We start from the raw sequence: 22027 nt of genomic DNA, 5'->3' as shown, positions 1-22027 counted from the left end.
CTCCATCTTTTCCCATCATGGCGAAAAACAATCTGACGATGGAGTGGATGCCCATGCGCACTGTTGTCCAGGGGAGGAGTCACCAACCTCGTGACCAAAGGCTTCTTCCGAAGACAACAACAACCTGCAATCATCCGAGCCCAACACCAGATGGCGATCTTATCCTCAGTGTGTGACTCTGCAGCTCTACATGCCAAGAACAGATGCATACTGGTAAGTAGCATATTCCATATTGTTGAACTAATTCATATATTCTGAAATTAGATATGTATAAAAAAAATGCTCTAAACGCATAACTGAAACTTACACATTAGAGGGGTTTCTTTCTATCCCTGCTTTAACACTATTGCGTGGAAGTCAAGGGCTGCACTCCCCCATAGGGACCGCTTTATCATTTAATCAGACTTCTAGAAAGGGCAGTGGTGTCAGGGCTTGGTGAGAGGAAAAATCCATGTCAGAAAAGAAAGCCATCTCTACCTTAGTTACATCCTGATGTTTGTTTAACATTCTTCTAAATGGGTTGACAACAGTACAACCAGTCTTTATTGACCAATGCTTCGCAGTTCCCACATTTAATTAGCTGTGTCTCCGTAAAGGTACAATAGCTATAGCCTCTTAATATTGTCAAATACCAGGACCCCTCCACTGTCCGCCTTAATAATGTGTTTATGTGGTCTTTTTACATTATGGATATATTGGGAATTTGTTAACCAAACCCTTTGTAAGGAGTCTGACATTACACCAGATTTGTGTACTTTGAGTACTGCACACACCCATAAACTCATCCCATGCCAAAATGCATTGTTTGAGGATAAATTGCCAAATATATCTAAGACTTGTTGAAGCAAAATCTTCTCAGAACCCTCTTGAAATGGGATAGAAATCAATTAATTCTCCTAACATGATAGCAGCGAGGAGTAGAAATGATCGTCTGGTGTAACTAATTTACTGGCTCCAAGAGGTGGCTATACATTTGTATACAGTTAATAGTGTTAATTACTGCCATTGGGCACTGGCATTCTCCCTATCTCCGAGGGTTTGACACTGATGAAACATAAAAGCAACAAACTGGTGAGACTGCTTGGCGCTGGTAATTTCATCCATACCAAAACAAGGCACATACTGCTCCATATCAGGAACAGCCAGACCTCAAGCATCTTGCGGGAACCCAACAATGTCCAGTTGACTCTATGCTGTCTCCCCTCCCTCGTTCAGAGTGATCTTATTTAAAGATAAATTAGAGTTGAGTTGTAAAATCTTGAGAAGCGCAATAATGTTAATTAAAGATATTAGCCTTACTAATAAAATTAGCAACGTAATGCACTGTGCGATCCTCGATATCTTTTGGTCTATATGGACACCAGAATTTTCACGAGTCAATTCATCTTTATCCTTGCTTATATTTAAATATTTAATAGAATATAACACCGTATAAAACACAACTTTTGCATTAGTTCAGTTGGAGGGTTATTAGGGAATAAACAATTTATAACCAAGCGAAAGAAACTACATTTCTGTACATCTTGCACAACATGAAAAAGGTTTGCTTCTGTTTATTTATTTTTTTGATGTAATAAAATGACACCTGCAGACAGTGATTGTCATTGGTGCTCTCTTCTATTCAAGAGGGCGATCCTATGATCATTGGGCAATCCAAGGATTCATTGCTTCCCTTGAATACCATGCTTGATTTGTTAACTCGTCTAGTTTTTCTACTTGTCGAAATGGATAAATGCTGTTTATGTTTAGGTCTCACCTGACCCAGCGCATGTGCTGGTCTGGCGAGACTTTTTGAGAGGGCTCCAAAAAGTGCTACCTGGCCAGCCTAGAGCTACAGTGCATGTGCGCGGGCGCGCGCGCCGCGCTTGACCGCGATTACTTTCACTTTCGCTTTGATGTTTGATCGCGATTGTGATCACTTTTGCGGCCGCACGCATAGCCAATAGGTCTTGCATCTGGGACCTTATAAGTATTTAGTTATGCAACTGTTGCATGGCTAAACACTTGTAAGGTTCCAAAGGCGAGACCTATTGGCTATGCCAATGCTTGTTTTTAGATCTTCTGAGGCCTAGGTGGTGGTGTGTAAACATAATTTTATGTCATCATTAGCAGGTTTTGGCCCAGTTTGCTTTACTGTGCTCACAAATGTATTAGTATATGGTGTACAATAGAATGTAATTTCTAGTTGATGCTAGAGCAGAAATATAATATTGGTTAAAGTGATACAAGGTTACTGATTGTTTCATTGAGTTAGCTTAGCAGCAAATAACATTTACATTCAATTTGCATGGCATGGTTATGTAAATGTTTACATATAACACATCACCTGTTCGTTTCAGTGACTGTTTGTCAATGTTGGTGTTCATTAACTTGGTGATGGATTGACCCGAAGTAGAAGTTTCTTCTATGGGACATTGGTTATGTGCGCCACAATCATACATTTTTATGTCTGTCTGCACACGTAGTTTAAGGTTGCTGTAAGGATCGAGAATGTTGGTTGACGATATTCTCGCATGTCTTTGGTCTTGTTGTTTGATTCTTTGGGAGTGGTGTGCTTTCACTTTTTTCTGTATAATCCATGCCCTCTTAATGCTTACATTTGATTCTTCGATAGTTTTGATCTTTGGAAGACAAATCCAATGTGTTTCACTACCCTTACCATTTGGTAACCTCCTAAAATGGACAGAATACAGACTTCTCTCCAAATTCTCCCGAAAGAGTTGTCTTTTCTGTCGATGACCAGTGTATTAATCTCCTACAGGTCAATCCATTGACTACTTGAATCAGAGACATTGATCCTAGGAGCTACCTTTTAATTTTGAGGAATTTATTACCAAAATAAACTTCAACTTTTTGCCCTATACTTAGTTTTCTTGCTTCAAAAGTTTTAATCTTCTTCAGTGCATGTACCACAGTTGGACACATTGTCACTCTGTGCAAAGGTTTCAACATTTGATTAATTTGATTATTTATCTATAAGTTTTGGAATGCACTATGTTACATTTTAGTCACTTTTGAGTGCTAGGAGATGCAACAAAAGTACATTTGTATTTAGGAGGCCAGTCATATGTGATGAGTGATCATGTCTGATATTCTGGATCACAGCTCCCTGGTATTACTGACTCAATTGAAAAGTAATTCAAAATCGGTCCTTTTTCTGGAGCTTCCTGAATTGTTTGTAGTTAGATTTGTTTACTCCTCAAGGTATGTTTAAGGGCATTCCACCGTTGGCGGCCTAATGATCCCAGGGATCTGCTCTGTGTTTCAGCCTTCTGAATGCCAGATGATGGATCAGGTGGGTGAATGAGAACAAAGGATTCTAGCAGGTGTATTGGGCTTTTGCCCACTGGATTCATTAATATTTAGAGAACTTTGAATTTGATCCTGGCTACTACTGGAAGCCTGTGAAGAATTTTTAGGGCACGCTTAGGTGGTTGCGTGTGTTGAATGTGGCACACATTCTGGCTGCTAGGTTCTGCAGCCCTTATACATTTTTTAGGGAGTCCAGTATTGATGATATTATAGTAGTCCTGGTGTGACAAGTCAATGAATGCCTTTTGTCATTTCCATCCAGTGGTCAGTTCAGAGTAATTGGACGATTTTGGAAGCAGGAAAAGCTAGAAATATTGTCACTTGACCTATGTAATAACTCCTTGAGTGAATAAAAGTCCAGAGTCAATATCATTCTCCAAGCCCACGCCTTTGTGAGTGATTGATGTGGGTAAGGTATCCAAGACCCCAACATTATCGAGACAGACTCGTCAGTTTCTTCTTTCTCAGCTTGGACTCCGTTCATTCAGAGGAAACTCTCCTCTGCATTAGGTGATGGAAGTATTATTTGGTGTGTTCTATAGTTGGCAAGTGACGTGTTTAGATGAATTTACATTTATCTCCCAAAATGCCATTTGTCCTGATTATTTGACATTTGTGGTTATGCTACATAAAAACAAACTGCGTTTGAAGTGGCAATAAATTACATTAATGCCATATATTTATTCACATGCCACTTTTGTTTTCGATTTCAAAGATCAGTTTTGGAAATGTTTTTATTTCTTAAATCTCTGTGATTATTTTAATAGGTAATGTTGTTTTTTAATATAAAGTCAAGGTTGTTGCTTATGACTTGCCATTTTAAATTAAACGAAATCTGACTGTACATACTGAATTATTCACATTATCTTTCTGTTGTTTTGTGTTTCAGGGAAAGGTGCATTTAGAACTCCGACTGAGTGAAGTCATAACAGACACTGGCGCCATTTGCCATAAACTTGCAACACGGTAGGGCATGAACTGTGACATCCTGTTGAAAAATGTATTTGATATATTTCTCTGAAATAGTTAATACCAGTAGAACACTTATTTATGGCCATTATGAAAGGAAAAAAACACAGGGTGAACGGGTGAAAATTACAAAAGGTGGCGAGAAATTGACTGTTTAAGTGAAATATTGCCGAGCAGGCTGAACGAAAGGAGGCCGACATTTTCAGAATGTGAAATACACAGGGAAAAAAACTGAGTGTTATATCTATCTATCTATCTATCTATCTATCTATCTATCTATCTATCTATCTATCTATCTATCTATAGATAGATAGATAGATAGATAGATAGATAGATAGATAGATAGATAGATAGATAGATGTATATAGACCGTCCATAACCCTTTGATTTGCACTATGATGTGCTAAATAAACACTCTTCTTTTTAAATTACCTCTTGTTTGGTGTCATGAACTCTCTCGCCATGTGGAGGAGCGGGGATCATTGGCCATTTACGCCGAAACGCGTGTCGGTGTGGGGGGTGTCCGCACAATAAAGAATAACAGCAAGAAGAAACCCGCGAGTGCGTCTCTTTGTGGCTTCTAGCGTGCCGTTGTGGACTAATATATATAAATATATATATATATATACACACATACGCATAAATACACAACATTAGAGTGATAAAAGTAAAAGAACACAGTTGTTATAAGTGAAAACAATCGATTCTTTAAGTAGGTTGTCAATAAGGTCACCAGATTCTGCAAATTAGTTCACTTCCTCAATGGCTTACCTCAGAAGGTGGGTTCTCCTCAGCCAACTGCTGCTTCTAATCATTGTTTCATCGTCTTAGGGCTGGGATGAGCAAAAGGTGTGGTATGTCTTGCATCCTTGGTGTTGAAAGTAGGCAGGAGGATGTCCAGAATTGAATCGTTTTAATAGTTACTGCTGCACCAACTGTCTGTTGGAAGGTGTCAACAGCTTGCTTCCACTCATCCTAGTCTTTTTCTGTTGTGGTAATGGCACACACAGCCAGAGATAACTCTGCAAACTCTTTCTCTCTTTACTGGTTGGATTCCGTAGAGCACGGGTACTCATAGTATGGCCCGCGGGCCGCCAGCGGCCCGGCAAGCCTTCCTTGGCGGCCCGCGGACCTTGCAGGCAACATACCTCTGTTTTTTTATATCGCCGGTTGCAGCAGCGCAGAGCTATGGGGGCCGGGCGATTCTTTTAAAAACCATTCACTTGTTAATAAGGCTTTGTTGTATTTCACCTCTTCTTAGCGCCCCTGCATCTCCACTCTGATTGAGTGGAGATGCAGGGGCGCTTTTGAGTGGAGATGCAGGGGCGCTAAGAAGAGGTGAAATTCAACAAAGCCTCATTAACAAGTGAATGGTCTTTAAAAGACCTGTGAAGTACTTGGGTGCGGCGGCTGTGTGTGTTTCAGGGAAGCTGTCTCAGCATGGGGTGAGGTGACAGGGACAGCAGGGTGAGGTGAGGGGGGGCAGCAGCTAGTGAGAGCAGCGGGTGAGTTTAAAGCAGAGGGAAGACAGTGCGACAGAGGGAGGGAGAGAGAGAGGGAGAGGGGGAAGACAGAGAGCGGGAGACAGAGCGGGAGAGAGAGAGGGAGACAGGGAGAGGATGGGAGAGGGAGGGAGACAGAGGGAGAGGGAGGGAGGGAGACAGAGGGAGAACAGAGGGAGAGGGAGGGAGGGAGACAGAGAGAGGAAGGGAGGGAGACTCAGAGAGAGGGAGACAGAGTGAGTGAGACAGAGGGAGAGAGAGAGACAGAGAGAGAGGGAGACAGAGAGGGATGGAGACAAACTGATTGAGAGAGAGAGAGAGAGTGAGGGAGGGAGACAGAGGGAGGGAGACAGAGAGAGAGAGAGACGGAGGGAGGGAGACAGAGGGAGGGAGACAGAGGAGGGAGACAAACACTGAGTGAGACAGAGGGAGAGGGAGAGAGAGAGATAGAGGGAGGGAGAGAGAGAGGGAGGGAGGGAGACAGGGAGAGGGAAGGAGAGAGAGGGAGAGGGAGGGAGACAGGGAGAGGGAGGGAGCGAGGGAGAGGGAGAGGGAGGGAGACAGAGAGGGAGTGAGGGAGGGAGGGAGGGACTGAGACAAGAGAGAGGGAGGGAGACAGAGGGAGGGAGGGAGGGATACAGAGGGAGAGAGGAAGAGAGGGAGACAAGGAGGGAGACAGAGAAAGGGAGACAGGAAGGGAGACAGAGAGAGGGAGAGAGAGGGAGGGAGACAGGGAGAGGGAGGGAGCGAGGGAGAGAGAAAGGGAGACAGACAGAGGGAGACAGAGGGAGAGAGAGAGAGAGAGATAGAGAGAGAGAGAGAGAGAGAGAGAGAGGGAGACAGAGGGAGAGAGAGAGAGAGAGATAGAGAGAGAGAGGGAGACAGAGGGAGAGAGAGAGAGAGAGAGGGAGACAGAGGGAGAGAGAGAGAGAGAGAGAGATAGAGACAGAGGGAGACAGAGGAAGGGAGAGTGATAGAGAGAGAGGGAGGGAGGGAGGGAGGGAGACAGAGCGAGAGAGATAGATAGATAGATAGATAGATAGATAGATAGATAGATAGATAGATAGATAGATAGATAGATAGATAGAGATGTGTGAATGCCGGGTCTGGTGGCTCAGTGGACGAAGGCGTCCGCTGCAGGGGGCTCTGTTCAACCTCATGGTCACAGGTTTTTTTTGTTGCTCTAGCCCCGCCCCCTCCCCCACTGCTCCCGCCCCCACCGGTGCGGCCCTCGGCCACAAACCACACTGTAAATTTGGCCCCCGAGAGAAAGTTTGTGAGTACCCATGCCGTCGAGGAAACTAGTCCCTAAACGTGTATATATGTGCTGTATCTGCAAGCATCAATATTTTTCGAGAAAGCCTGGTCTGTACTGGTCACACACCTAATGACAAAGTATGTCAACTTCTATAAAGCAATCATTTCATTTAGACAATAGGTTTGGCTTCTTTAAAGTGAAAGGTTTTGCAAAGCTTTACTAACACTCCCTGAACTGGATCACCCCAGTACAAATCACGATGAACTAGCAATGCTGGAGGTACTTATTGGGGTATTCATTCAGAGAGCCCTGGTCTGGACTGATCAATGGGCACCTGCAGGACATATGCCCAGCCAAAATACCTCAGACACTTAATACCTCTGGTCTCCTACAACTAAATGCAGCAAGCACATGTGCTATAAGTGCACACACACATGCAAAAGCGAGGCATGGTCGAAGGAGTCTAAGGGTTCAGATACCCTGTTATCAGAACACAAAAAGGCTGTTGAAAGACCCTGATTTAACTTTCATTGTGATAGAGACCTTGACTCAAAAACTGTAGTTGAACATAGATATGTAGAAATTGGACAGCCTCTCTACTCATTTCAAATAACGTGTGTTCTAAACAATCAAATATTAGAAGTAAACAGATTGAGTGCAGATTGATGTACTTATCTCATAATTTCTGGCATACACCTAAGAAACATTAATATGATTTGAGCAAATTTCATTTGTTTCCCCGGGGATGTTGCCTCTTTTTCCATTAAAATGTGAATATTTTTCGCTTTCTTACATTTCCACCACAGATTTTCTCCCGCTTTTGTACAGAAATGTGAAATTTTTTATATTTTGTTCCTGCAGATTTGCATTACCTCTACTCATGACAAAGGGACATAAAGGAAGTCCGTCTTTTCTATATGGTTAACCCATATTTTTGCTGAAACCCATATTTTGGCAGACTTTGGAACTCTGTGCACTTTACCCCTGCTAACCAGCAGTAAAGTGCCTGTGCTACCCTTTAAACATGGTTGAATTGGCATGCTCCTAATTGATATATTTAACTTGCCTATAAGTCCCAATTATATAGTGCAAGGTGTACCCAGGTTCTGGAAGTTAAATGCACCTAGTGAATTGCAGCACCTTTTGTGCTATCTGCTACATTGGTAGTGCAAACATACTTTAAGGCCTCCCCTTTGCAACCTCACTGTAGCGGTGTAGAAACTGCAACTCGACCTGTCAAAATAAACTCTTTTGACAGGTCAAATCCCCCTTTTTAAATATTACTAAGTCTAAGCATAGTATTTCAAAGTAGGACATGTGGAAATTTAATGTTAACATGTCCTAACAGTGATAAACAACCAAAAGCTACATTTCATGGTAGTAGCCCTAGCCTTCCTATTTAGAAAACCAGAGTACCGATTGAAATTTTTATATTATATCCTCGCGCCCCCGTGAGCTCAACTGGCTCCTTGCATGATGCAGGAGCTGGCATTGCTCAAGCCTGGAGGGAGCAGAAATGTATTCCGCTCCCTCTGGGTGGGAGCAATCTGTTGTTCTGTTTCCCTGCCCGCATCGGTGCGTGCAGGGAAACAGAATACAAGTCTGCTCCCATATGACTGGAGAATTTTTAGAGCTCCAGCCCGCTGGGAGCAGACTTTGTGTTTGCTGCCATTTGGCTGGAAATTCAAAAATTCTCTTGACAGACGGTAACAAACATGATTCACTGCCCACGCCAGTGCGGGCAGGGAAACCACTGTATCCTAGGGGTAGGCTCCTCGGGACACAGCAAATGAGCCAGGCCCAGGGTATGGAATTGAGTCCCTGGAGCCAATAAAGGCTCGGTGAATGGAGACTTGCGGTCCCTTCCCATTATTCAATACATTGGATCTGGGAAATGGTGTCCCATGGGGTAAATCCAGGTCGGGAAAGGGGGCCGCGCACCCCACTACCCTTTATAAATTGATGAAGCCCCAGAGGATGAAGTCTCTGTGTCCAAAAATGGCTCAGGAAGGGGGACTGAGCGCCCCTCCCTTAAAACATTTAATTGAGCACCGGCGGATGTGGCCCTGGGACCAAAATTGGCTCAGGGAGGGGCCTTTTATAAATAGATTGGGTGATTGGGGCAGGGTCCGCAGGGTAGGAAATGGTTCGGCAAAGAGGGCCCTACTGATGCCCCTTCCCCATATATATTCAAACTGTTGCGTCCATTTTTTGCAACAATACTGTTGATTTTTTTCTAAATGTTGGCCCGGGTGAAGGGTGTCTCTACCATACCCATCTTATATCCCTGTTTTTTTAAACTTCAGGACAAGAGACTAAGTACTCAGAGTCCTGTGATGGCTGTCAGAGAAAGTCTTCTTACGTTGCTGCCAATCAGAATGCCCTATGTTTGAGAACATTTCCTTCCATAGAAAAGCTCAATTCCATATGCTTATGCCTTTCTACAAAAAAAATGAGGTATCCGCCTTTTCTTCTCATTTTTAAGAGTTAAGAGTGTGGAGAATCAAAGAAGCAAGAAACAAAAAGCTATTTTAACTAGTCATTGTAAACTCTACTTCAGAAATCCCCAAGGTGCATCCAATTGTACCATAGACTTAGCTCCATTCCTCTTATTGAATGTTGTGAATAATCTCTATTTTGGAAAGGGCCCTTTCTGGAGCTGCACCCACAAACTTTTTGCCTTCCTCCTCCCTTTTTTCTGACTTCAATTTTTGTTGGCTTGAGGACTCTGGGCACTTTACCACTGCTAACCAGTGTTAAAGTGCACAAGCTCTGTATGCAAAACATGGTAACATTGGCTTATCCACAATTGGCATATATAATGTAAATATATGTCCGTAGTAGAGTGCACTATATGTACCCAGGGCCTGTAAATTAAATGCTACTAGTAGGCCTGCAGCACTGATTGTGCCACCCACTCAGTAGCCCTTAAATAATTGCTCAGGCCTGCCACTGCAGAGCCTGTGTGTGCAGTTCTAGACTGCCATTTCGACCTGTCAAGTTAATCTACTTGCCAGGCCCAGACCTTCCCTTTTATTACATTAAGTCATCCCTAAGGTAGGCCCTCAGCAGCCCTATTGTCAGGGTGCAGTGTATTTAAAAGGTATAACATGTACTTTCGAGTTTTACTTGTCCTGGGAGTGAAACGCTGCTAAATTCGTTTTTCACTACTGCGAGACCAATCTCTGCACAGGTTAGCCATGAGATTACCTTAAAACATCTTTTAAGTGTCATTTTCAATGGGGAAAAGATAGAAACTCTGGACTCACAATTTAAAATCACCACTCATGGTGAAGTCTGATTTAAAATTGTAAGCCTTAAAATGTCACTTTTAGAAAGTTGGCATTATCTTACTTTAACCAGTCTGCACTCTGCCTATCTCTGAATAAATGTCTGGGTTGGGTGACAGCTGGGCTTTGTGCATTCCCTCTAGACAGTCACCCAAAGGGTGCTGGGATGTGACATTTGCATCCCGATGGCCCAGCACCAGACTGATGGGCCTTCCTGGGGTAGATTGGGAGGGAGGAGCTGACACTTGCACCTGAATAGGGATGTGCCTGTCCCCACACAAAGTGCTACATACCCCCTCTGTAGTGAGTCTGCACCCAGGGCAGGTTAAGACAGGGTCCTTGTGATCTTCAAAGGCCTCTTTGAAGTCTCCCCCACTTCAAAGGCACATTTGGGTAAAAGTACTGGACCCCTGACACCACCAAATCGGAACTTTGCTTGAACCAAGGACATTCTGCTTGGAAGAAGAGCTGCTCTGCCTTACAAGGGACTGCCACTTTGCTAACTGCATTGCTGTGTTGGCCTGCTGCCTTCTGATTGCTATGGCTTGGTAGCATGCATTGTGTTCTCTGAAGTCTCAGGGTCACAAAAGACTCCGATGCAACGCTGACCCTTCGACACAGAATGCGAGGCTCAACTCTGATGCATCACTCCGACTGCGTGAACCGGAACCGATGCAGGGAGTCCTCAACACCAACGCTTGTGCCATACAAGGTCATTTTTCAGTGGGCCCTGCGTGGGTCCTGTAACCAGCCTGTCCTCCATCATGGTCGGCCTGAACTTAAGATTTACCCTGGGTCAGTGTGACCTCAAATAGCCTTTTGGAGCTAGTGACTTCTAAGTACTGCTGTAAGATTTAATCTTTAAAAATTCATATCTCCATTTATACTTATTGGATTTTTGGCATTTTGGTCTTGTTTTATCTGAAATATTCTCTATTTTTCTAGAAATGCTGTGGAGTTTTTTTGTGGTGGTTTCACTGTGTTGCTGTACTTAAATTGTTGCACAAAAACTTGACACATTGCCTTTTCATTTAAGCTTGACTCTTCTGTGCCAAGCCACCAGAGCATGATCACAAGTTAAATTAAGTTGTGTATCTGATTGTGGCTACTGCTTAAACAGGGTGTATAGTCTGCCAACCAGCAACCTCAATTTCTAACATTCTCAAAATAAATTATTCAAATATGGACAAGTTAAAATCATGTGGCCCCACATACCCACCAACCTCCCAAATCAGGTTTAGCCGTTTCTAATTAAAAAAATACCAAATTATTCTAGTTTTAGTTACTAAAGATATGTTCAGTTATGCTGACTAGCCCTGTACTTTCTTTGGGGTGATGGGTGTGGGGGACCCCAATTTTGATTTTGTTATTAATGTGGCACCGGTTGATTAAGAACCATATCTTCAGTGGGGATGAACTCGGGAAGCTTGTGTGAGAATCAATCACAGAAGCCATCAAGCTTTGCCAAAGTAGTTCAGAATTGTAGAAATGGTTAGTAGCTAAAGGTGACTGATTAGGATTTAGTCATTGACTATTGAGGTTTGTCAGTGTCTGGTGCAGGCACTTTGAATCCCTCGTGAGCCTTTGACTCAGATGGTTTGAACTTGAAGATTCAAGCAGTGTGCTGAAAGTCAAGTGAGGTACAACTCTTTGCTGGTGTTCAAGAAGGCAGCTCAAGCAAGAAACTCACAACTGTTGAGATACTTCAAGCCAGGTTCAAAGGGTTGAGTCAACAGTTCATTTCTGTTGTAGTCCACATCATAGTTATGATGGGCAGTGCAGCAGCCTAAGTTGTAGAAACACCTGTGTTTTTCAAGTACTTGAAGATCTTCTGGAAAGCCATCACAGAGCTTTGATTTCTAAACATTTGATGGACTTTCCCGCACCACTCACACTGCTAGGTTTTATTGACTACCCTTAGGTCAGAAGTAAAGTTCAGCAGAATCAGAGCGTTTCATCTGCTCATTCCAAAAGCCCCACATGCTTGCAATAAGCAACAGGCACCTGAGACAGGTCTCAGAGCTTCCAGTAGTTGGCAACCTCTTATATCCCTTGGAGTCCAAGTTCTTCCTTCATTCTCCAGCTTCCAGGCAAGTTGTGAGATTCAGTTGCACTGTCAGCGCAACTGAACCTCAAAATTTCAGGTGCAAATATGTCCCATTTGTAGACTCCTGCTATCCAGTTTCTCTAAGCATGCCACACTAATGGTTTCTACATGATATACGTGCTACCCTGCAAGAGGGTCCTGTTGCTGAAAATCTTCAATATTTCCAGTGACTCCATCAATCAGAACACAAATCAAGAAGCAATCAAAATAACCTCCTTCAGACACAAGTTTCTTGTATAGTAGTTATTGGTATTTCAGATGAGAAATCTCTACAATCCTGGAATTCCTGTCCGCTTATTTAGTCGGGTGTTCTACAGAAGTCTTCTTCTCACTATAGTGTAACCGGACAAACCTTATTTTTAGATCTCATTGAGCATTTAAATACATGTACTGTGTTTATGTGGCTAATTTCACTCCCTAGCTTTCTGAAATTGCAGCCTCCGAATAGTATAAAGAGGGATATTACTCCAACTATCTCCCTGATTGAATGTGTTCTAAAACAGGCATGCCCTTATTTTAAACCTGCTGAATTGGGAGCAAAAGAAATTGCTGATGGGTAACCATCCCAGAGGGTGTTATAATTTACTTGAGATATAGTACTAGCAAATCCAGACCTTAGCATTTGTCTTAGCATATTCATGTAACAAATTGAGCGATACTCAAGTCATTCTATTTAAACAGTAGTTGTAAATGCAAAAGAACGTGTCTCAAAGAAAAAGTGAATCCAAGGATCAACATATTCATAATATAACTCAATACTAAAACGAGTATTATGAAAAATTCATCAGCACCACATGATAAAACATTATGATTCAAAATTATGTTAAATTGACTCATCCTTCTTAATCTAAGTTCAAATTTCCGCTTGTGTAGAGGTCAGAGGTATAAAAATCCTCACCAGACTTCAGTGCAGTAAATGCATTTCTAGTAAGGTGCCATATGAAAATGTGGTTTAGAAGCATTGCTGAACATTCTCGTGCCAAGATTTAAGGGGGCTTTTTAAAGCAATCTTCAATTTAAAAAAATCTACTTTTGTTTCAACCACGAGTAGCCTCATATTTACCTCGGGGAGAACCCCACCGACACGTGTTTTTTTTTTTTTAGTTCAAAATATTTTATTGAATTTTGTTCATATATAACTAATAAAGACAATACATAAAATATTATTATTTAGCAAAAATACCTAAATAACAATGCATACCGTAACCAATGTTGTTAAAAAATTATAATAGGTAGTGAGAAATTACATATTCAAAAGATACATAACGGGAGAAAGGAAGGAGGGGGAGGGAGGGGACAAATATTACAACTAATGCATAAGATGCATACAAAGCTACTATATTTCATAATAAGAATAATCTAGTTGAGTAAAAATCTGAATTAAAATTATTAATACAACATTAAAAGGATAAATATACATCAACAGGTAACCAAAAAGATTGATAAGAGAAAGAATTGTGAATAATCCCATTCATGGATAATTGAGCACCTCTTCTAGAAAAAATAACCCATGACCACCAAGGATTAACAGATAATATAGAAACATCTTTCTAACAAAAAGTAATGGATTTTAAAACAGCTGAGATAAGGAAATTGAAAAGTTTGCTTTCTAAATCATGTAAATTTTGTGATAGAATAGCAGATTTACAAATTATTAATTGATAGGAAACATCAATTTGAAGTTTAAAAATCTTTTTTATAATATCCCAAACTTCAGACCAAAATTTAAAAACCATAGGACAATCAAAAAGCATATGTTGTAATGTACCTGGATGTAATTTACAATGCCAACAATCTGGAGAGGGGAGAAGTTTATCTTGGAATAAACATGATGGAGTCCATAAACGATTGTAGAGGATATAAGAATTAGTTTGGTAGATTGAAACAGGCAGCCAACCGGATATACTACTAAGCCAAATATCTTTCCACGTGTCAGTAGATAAAGAAAGTGAAAGTTCATTGTTCTTAAAAGTGGAAATCATCTCTATATTGCTACCTAGAGTATCTGATAATTTTTTATATAAAATAGAAACCCCATGAGATGATTTTGAAACTGTTTGAATATAAATTGCTAAATAAGCTGTAACATTAGAAGGAATGGCATTGGGGAAGGAATCTAAAATTGAATTGCACAAATATTGATACTTAATAAGGTCAGACTTAAATAAACCAAATCTTGTTTGCAACATTTAAAAAGAAATAAAAGTATTATTGGAATAAACATCTTTGAGATAATAAATACCAGCCTTAATCCATGAAAACCAGAAACTAATATTTCTGTTTAATTTAATAACATTACTATACCATAACTCATCAGTATTGTTCATGGGAAAAAGAAAAATTAAGTCAAGATCATTAAATAACATTTTAGTGGATTTAATAATAACTGATTTTTGAAAAAATTGAGTATTGTTATGCATGGACACCAAAGTAGGTAACGGAAATGGATTTACTATTGATTTCTCAATACAGAGCCATGCAGGAGGATTATTTAAAAAGGAGCGATTAAACCATAATGAACTTTGTTTTAAAATAAAAGCTTTATGATAAAGAAAAAAGTCTGGGATACCGAATCCAGCATTACGTTTAGGAACTTTAAATTTTTTATAATTAATTCGAGGAGATTTGTTGTTCCATAAAAACTTTGACAAAAATGTATCAACATCTTTATAAAACTTTAATGGAAATTGAGTAGGAATCATGGCAAGGGTATAGAAGATTTTGGGATCTATAGTCATTTTAATAGAATCCATCCTACCCCACCATGAAAGGTGTAAAGATGACCATTTAGACGTTTTGTCTTTAATATAATTTAGGATGAAATCACAATTTTAATTTATTGTCGATTTTATGGATGAGGAAAATAAAATTCGAAGATATTTTAACTTATTCTTTGGCCAACTAATTTCATGCATGGGAAGCATATGAGGAGTGCAATAAACATTTAAGGGAAAAATTCAGTTTTGTTGGTATTTAAAGTGTATCCAGAAACTGTAGAATACTTTGTTATAATATCCATTAATGAGGGGAAAGAAGAGATAGGGTCACTAACAAATAAAAGCACATCATCCGCATAAGCAAGGGATTTAACAATAACATCCTTAATAATGATTCCTTTAATATTATCACAATTTCTTATTAAGTTAAGAAAAGGTTCAATGCCAATTAAAAATAAGAGAGGAGAAAGAGGACATCCTTGTCTTGTACCTCTAAAAAGCAAAAATGTAGTTGAAACTTGGCCTTTAATAAATAAACAAGCAGTAGGGGCAAAATATAGAGCTGAAATCATGCGAATAAAAGTATCTCCAAAATTAAATGAGGATAACGTATGAAATAAAAATTGCCAATGGAGTTTATCAAATGCCTTTTCAGCATCTAAGGCTAAAATTCCAGATGGCACCGAAAAAGTAGGAGTTTGTTCAATAATATATAGCAAAGTTCTCGTATTATTAGCAGAGTATCTATTCTTCATAAAACCAGATTGGTCAGGGTGTATAATAGAATCTAATATGGGGCCCAATCTAGTAGCAAGTATTTTAGCATATCATTTACAGTCTTGATTAATTAAGGAGATAGGACGATAACTAGACACAAGGGTGGGATCTTTATCTGGTTTCGGAAGTACTATAATTAAAGCTTCTGTAAAAGAACCAGAAGTAGATCCTGTGGATCCAAAAAACATAAAACGTTGGTATAAAAAAGGTAAAAGGTGTGACTGAAATTCTTTGTAGAATTCCGCTGGAATCCCATCAGGATCCGGAGATTTATTCTTTTTAAGAGATTTTATAGCTGATAGGATTTCATCTTTAGTAATGGGTGCATCAAGTCTAATTTTATCTGATTGTGAAATCTTGGGTAACTCACAGGAATTTAAAAAGGAATCAATTAAGGAAACCTCCTGAAAATCGGGTTTATTATATAATGCAGAATAGAAATTCAAAAATTCTTTAACAATTCCATTGTGAGAGAGAGCAATTTTACCATGTGGACCATGAATTGAATTGATTTGAGTTTTATCTTTTTTTATGCGCAAATAATTAGCTAATAGTCTTCCAGATCTATTGGCATTAAAGCTAAATCTGGCTTTGGCATTAGAGATTTGAATACCTGCTCTTTTACTAAGGATTGAATTAAATTCATAACGCAATTTTTGTAGTTTAAATTTATATTGAGGATTGTTGGATGTAATAAAAAGTCGTTCAAATTTCGCAATCTGTTTTTGTATGTTTTTAGCATTAGAATGAAAGGATTTATTTTCGTGAGCCATTATAGATATTGTTACACCCCTAATATAAGCTTGAAAGCATCCCATCTATTAATCATAGAAGTAGAACCTTCAGGATTAAGTATAAAATATTCTTGAATGGCAGCTAAATGTTTAGGCTTGTTACACTCATTTAATATTATACCAGTGTTCATTCGCCATCTAGATTGTTTAGTATAAGTTGATTCCAAATTCAAAACCAAAGAAATCATAGCATGATCTGAGATGTCAATGTTACCAGTACTAGGAGCAGTTATTGAACTAATTAGTTGCCTGGAGACCAATAAACAATCAATTCTAGAATGGGAATTATGAGGATTTGAGAAGAATGTAAAACATTTTTCTATAGGAAAACGTAACCTCCAAATATCAACTAACTTAGTGGCTTGAATAAATGAAAGCAAAATAAACTTTAGAAGAGTGAAACTTAGTAAGAGATAATCTATCTAATAAAGGGTCAAAGATAACATTAAAATCACCTCCAACAATTAAAAGGGCATTACCGACCTTTAGAACCTCTGTTTTAAGATTAGTCCAAAAAACTGGGTCATCTGCTGTAGGACCATAAACATTTAATAAAAATAGAAATGAGTCATGAACTTTAATTATTATTTTTTTTAACTCTTTTTATTGAAGTTAGGGCATAATATAATCACGTAAATACACGTATACTGTCAGTTTGCTGGTACATTTTTCTTATATCAACGTTCATAGCACTGTTACATCGTAATATCAGACTGATCCCATCTAGGAACCCATACACATCACTTCACCCCTTTCCCATTTCAGGTGGAGATATCCTCACTTGGCAACTCCGGTGGTTCGCAGATAAATCCCCTGTATTTGTTCCAGGCTCCCCATACCTTCCCCCATTTCTGTGGACAACCTCGGTAATATATGTTGTCTTCTCTGCTACCATTGCCTCATCCATTGAACTTTAATTTTAACAAGTATATATCTACCATCCTTATCAGAAGTTTTACTCAAAATTTGACAGTGTAGTTTTTTTGCAAAGAAAATAGCTACACCATTTTTTTTACCATTGGCAGGCGAAGAGACAACAGCATCTACCCATTTCTTCTTCATATAATCTAAAATGTTATCATCTATATGAGTCTCTTGTATAAAACAAACATCAGCTTTGCAACTACCTAGATAATCTAGAATTTATGTACGTTTAACTGGATGGCGCAATCCTTTAAAATTTAATGAAACTACTTTAATATTATGTATATTAGCCATAATAGAAGAAAAGAAAAAAGAGTTCAAGAAGAGGAAGATAAAAGAAGGTCAAGAGAATGAGAAAAAGGTAGCTCCAGATAAGGAAGAAGGAAAGGAAAAATGAAAAAACATGGAAAAAACTACAAACAGAAGACATAAATGTGAAATGTGAAACGCACACATGCTGTACAAGCATGACCGGAACCGCTGGAGCCCATTATAGAGAAATTTCAGTATTGTGTCAGAAAAGGCATAACTGGCAAAAATCAAGTAGCAGAGTCATTGGTATCCATAGAGTGCTGTGACTGATGATCCAAAAAATGTCTCAAATCTTCTGGACGCTGAAAAGATTTTGAAAAATTATCCTTCCAAATGCGCATCGTCGATGGATCAAAGAGACCACATTTGTAGCCTAGACTTCGTAGTTGAGGACGAAGAGCAGTGAATTCTTTGCGAATTGAGACAGTTTCTTTGGCGAAGTCTTGATGAATAAATATTCTATTCCCATTGACCATCAATGAAGGTATTTCTCTAGCTGTTTTTCTGATTAGAACCAAATGGTGCTGTCGAAGAACTTTAAAAATCATTTGTCGCGGTTTTGTATGTTGAGGGTTCCAATATGAGGGAGTCCTATGAGCTTTATCAATTTCAAACTTTTCTGAAGATTTAATTTGTAAAAGACCAGGTAATAAGTTCTCCAAATATAGTCTACAGTTATCTCCCTCAACATTTTCAGGTAAATTAAATATGTGTAGTTTATATTGTCTGTTATGATTTTCCAAGTCCATTAATGTTGAGCACATAGGTGACATTTTTGCCACAAGTGGAGTAAATGAGTCAATTTTGACAGAATTTTGATGGAGTTATCCGATATTTTCATTGACAGGCTGGCCATGTCTTTACGCACATTTATTACTTCAGATGCAATAGTGGCTGTATTGACACGAAGTGCCTGAATTTCCTCCAATATTAAAGATAGTGAGGGTTCAGAAGACTCCACTACTTTAGATTTAGCAGGATGAGGAGAAACTTCCTACCTCCTTTTATGAATAGAACTTTTATTTTTCATTTTCAAGTGAAAAGGAGTCAGAATTATAATTGCAGAAGCAAAATAACGAATGAAAAAGTGAAAGCTGTGGAAATAACCAAGAAATGACTGGTGCAGCAGCTAAAATGGGCTGGGGGAGTGGCTAGGCCCAAGCCAGGCCCTTTCCTGAAAGCTCGCTCCACCCCCTTGACAGAAAGCCTGGCTGTACCTGAATGCTGTTCAGGGAGCAGAAACCAGGCGGTGAAACAACCCACTTTCGCTGTGCAGAAACCCCTGACATTTCTCCACAATACTGGTAAGTCCTTTATAAATGCAGCGACCTCCTCCAGGGCAATTTTCTGACAGAAATCTGCGTTTTTGAGCAAAAAACGAGTTAAAACGCGCAAAGACTCTCACGCGGAGGCTATCTTGGATCGCGCCATGGCGCGTCTCCACCGACATGTGTTTTAAGCTGATCAGCAAGTACATCATTCAAAACAGTTCTCCACTGCCATTCTCCCTGAGATTCTGTACATTAATAGAAAAAAAAAAAAAGCTCAGTAGTGATGGCTCTCAAAGTCCCATGTGCTCACACTATGAAAAATAACAAATGATCAGAAACCAGATCATTCTACATAAAAAGAGCTCTCCAATCCCCAAGCATTAGTCATGGGCATGTCATTCAACTGTATGCAGTCATATTAGATAAAACCAAAAAAGATAATACAACGATTCAAAAAATTATGTTAAAAAGCATTAATGTTAATATTTGTTGCTGAAAAATATATTTTATGATGAAGAAATTGGGAAAATGTTTATAAAAAAACAATTTTAAAGTGTACGGTCTAGCGCATTAAATTATTTTAACTACCAAAATGGGTCTAATTCACAAAGCTATTCATGCATTTAGTTCAACATAGGTGAAAGATCTGCTTCCAGGCTGTCTTTGTGTTTTTTGTATTTTTTGCGGCAACGTGTTCCTTGTGAAAGAGGTTAGTGTCCAGGGTAAATCTAAGTGACTTGACATTCAGTGAAAATCTTTATGGTTCATGTTGTTGAGCTAGCTTTGTACTTGTCTGTTATTCTTGGTAAATCATAGGAATTCTTTCTTTGGGTAGGTGCTTGTTCTGGATGATGTGCTTGAGGTACTGGATTTCTGAAGCAGAGGAGACTTTCAAGTAGAGATGGGTATCAATGGCATGTTGGTGAAACTTAATGCTGTCATATGTGAGTTCAGCACCAAAGGACTCCATGTGTAGGTTGAAGACAGGAGACTCTGTGGAACCCTGGGAGCATCCGCAGGTGATAGGGATCATTTAGGACCTCAAGGCGTCCATGTAAACACACTGGTGTCAGTTGGAAAGGTAGGAGGAGAACGGTGAATGAAATTGCTTGAGAATTTCATTTGAGACTCCGGATTTAGTAGGAGGGTGGGATGGTCAACTGTGTCGACAGTAGCTGAGAGTCTCAGCAATACCTAGAGACAAGGTTCATCTTCGTCTGTGGTCAACGTTTATGATGTGTAAGTTGGTGGCTGCCGTGCTGCATCCTAAGATGGGAATGGGGAAGAAACACTCCCCCACATTTAATGCAAGTGTAGTAGAAGGGGTTTTATCAATGGAAATTTGTTCACCCGGGGTAAAAACTAAAGGCAAAATGTGATAATGTACATTTGCTTCAGATTTTTATGTCCAGAATTTTCCACCTGGTAAAAATTGTGGATAGATATATTTTAGACTTGCAAATTCTCTTGAGAATGTCATAACATTTCAAAGGTTTCTTTAATTCGAGAGTAATCCAAATTTCAAACTTATTCCTTACCATTTGTGCTTTGGATCACATTTTCCATCAGTGCAGAGCCTTATAGCAGTCTTGTTAACTAGAGCATGTTTTTGTTTCAAACAATCACATTGCTGCAGTAGCTACTTATGGCCACAGCTACCATTGATGCATCAGGTGGCCCACAGCCCTGTGGTGCCCATCAAACCCTTTCTTTTGTATTTTACTCCCCCAACAGTTGTCCTTGCTTCTACCAGGGCCAATGGCATCCTTGCTATGCTACTGGCTACTCAGTGGATTTCTGTTGAAATCTGTAAATCCTATATTGGCCTAACGTGTATTTATCAGTTTTTATCTTCTCCCACTTGCCACCTACCCAGAAGAAATTGTAGCATATTAGGGGGTGCCAGAGCTTAACTTTTTAAGGAATAATTGCTGGTTCCCAAATCTCTACTCGGAAACCCACAGTCACCCCTATTGAAGGTCAGGGAGAGGAATACTAAGACTGTGTATCCTTGAATTGACTGTATGGTTTTTCCATTCTACTACCAGACACTCCCTGCCCATCTGCCTCACTCTTGCTTTCTCCCTTTGTGACAGTTTTTCCATCTTTCTCTCACTTTGTTATTTTGGTTTGTTTGTTTTCCCTGCTCCATCTAGGTCAATATATGATGCAGGAAAATAAGTGCCAGTCCCCAAAAATGAGTGCAGTTGGCCTCCTCTGCCAACCACTGGCTCAAATTAAGCACTGGGGATAGCTGCAGTTACTGTACGATCGCCGGCAAACATCCATTAGTGACTTGTTCCTACTTGAATACAAATCTAAATTAACTGGCGTACCTAAACCTCTGACGTGTAGTCTTTCGCTTACTTTTGGTGCCTGACCTGTCATTATTGAAAATGTTCCCTTCCATGTGTCGAGGGGTGTGTTTTATTCATATTTTGACATGTCCAGAGGGGACACGCTCGACAGCTTTCAGTACTGTCATAATTGGGAGCAATCCAGTGCTTAATTTAAGCCGGTGGTTTCCGGTGCTCAGCACCGCCACTTAATTGCTACCACAGGCGCTTGTAACAGTCTGCCACAAGGTGCCACTGTCTGGCTAATTTAGAGATGACCATAACAACAATTAATTATTAATTGCATATACATTAAAAATGACTAATACTTGTCGCCCAAGCCCTTCTTATACCTTTTGGGGCCTGAAATACTCAGAATTGTCACACTTGTAGGAGTGTCATGGTTAGTAGTTGTGTTGTTACTTCATTGGCAGCATGGCAGTGGCGATGTGTGGTGT

General features: G+C 39.8%; 1 protein-coding gene across 2 annotated transcripts in view; it reads left to right on the top strand.

Annotated features, from left to right (window-relative positions):
* The window catches only part of RASA3 (RAS p21 protein activator 3), an 886845-nt gene that overhangs the window by 490069 nt on the left and 374749 nt on the right, over positions 1 to 22027 (top strand). For both annotated transcript variants that reach the window (XM_085622738.1, XM_085622739.1), the window contains exon 5: positions 4202 to 4278. In XM_085622738.1, the coding sequence (XP_085478864.1) occupies positions 4202 to 4278 (77 nt within the window). The remainder of the gene's footprint in view (positions 1 to 4201; positions 4279 to 22027) is intronic.

This window comes from Triturus cristatus, chromosome 8 (genome assembly GCF_964204655.1).
Source record: "Triturus cristatus chromosome 8, aTriCri1.1, whole genome shotgun sequence".
Lineage (NCBI taxonomy): Eukaryota > Metazoa > Chordata > Amphibia > Caudata > Salamandridae > Triturus > Triturus cristatus.
Note: the sequence above shows the minus strand (reverse complement) of the source record. Positions and strands in the feature narration are given on the sequence as shown.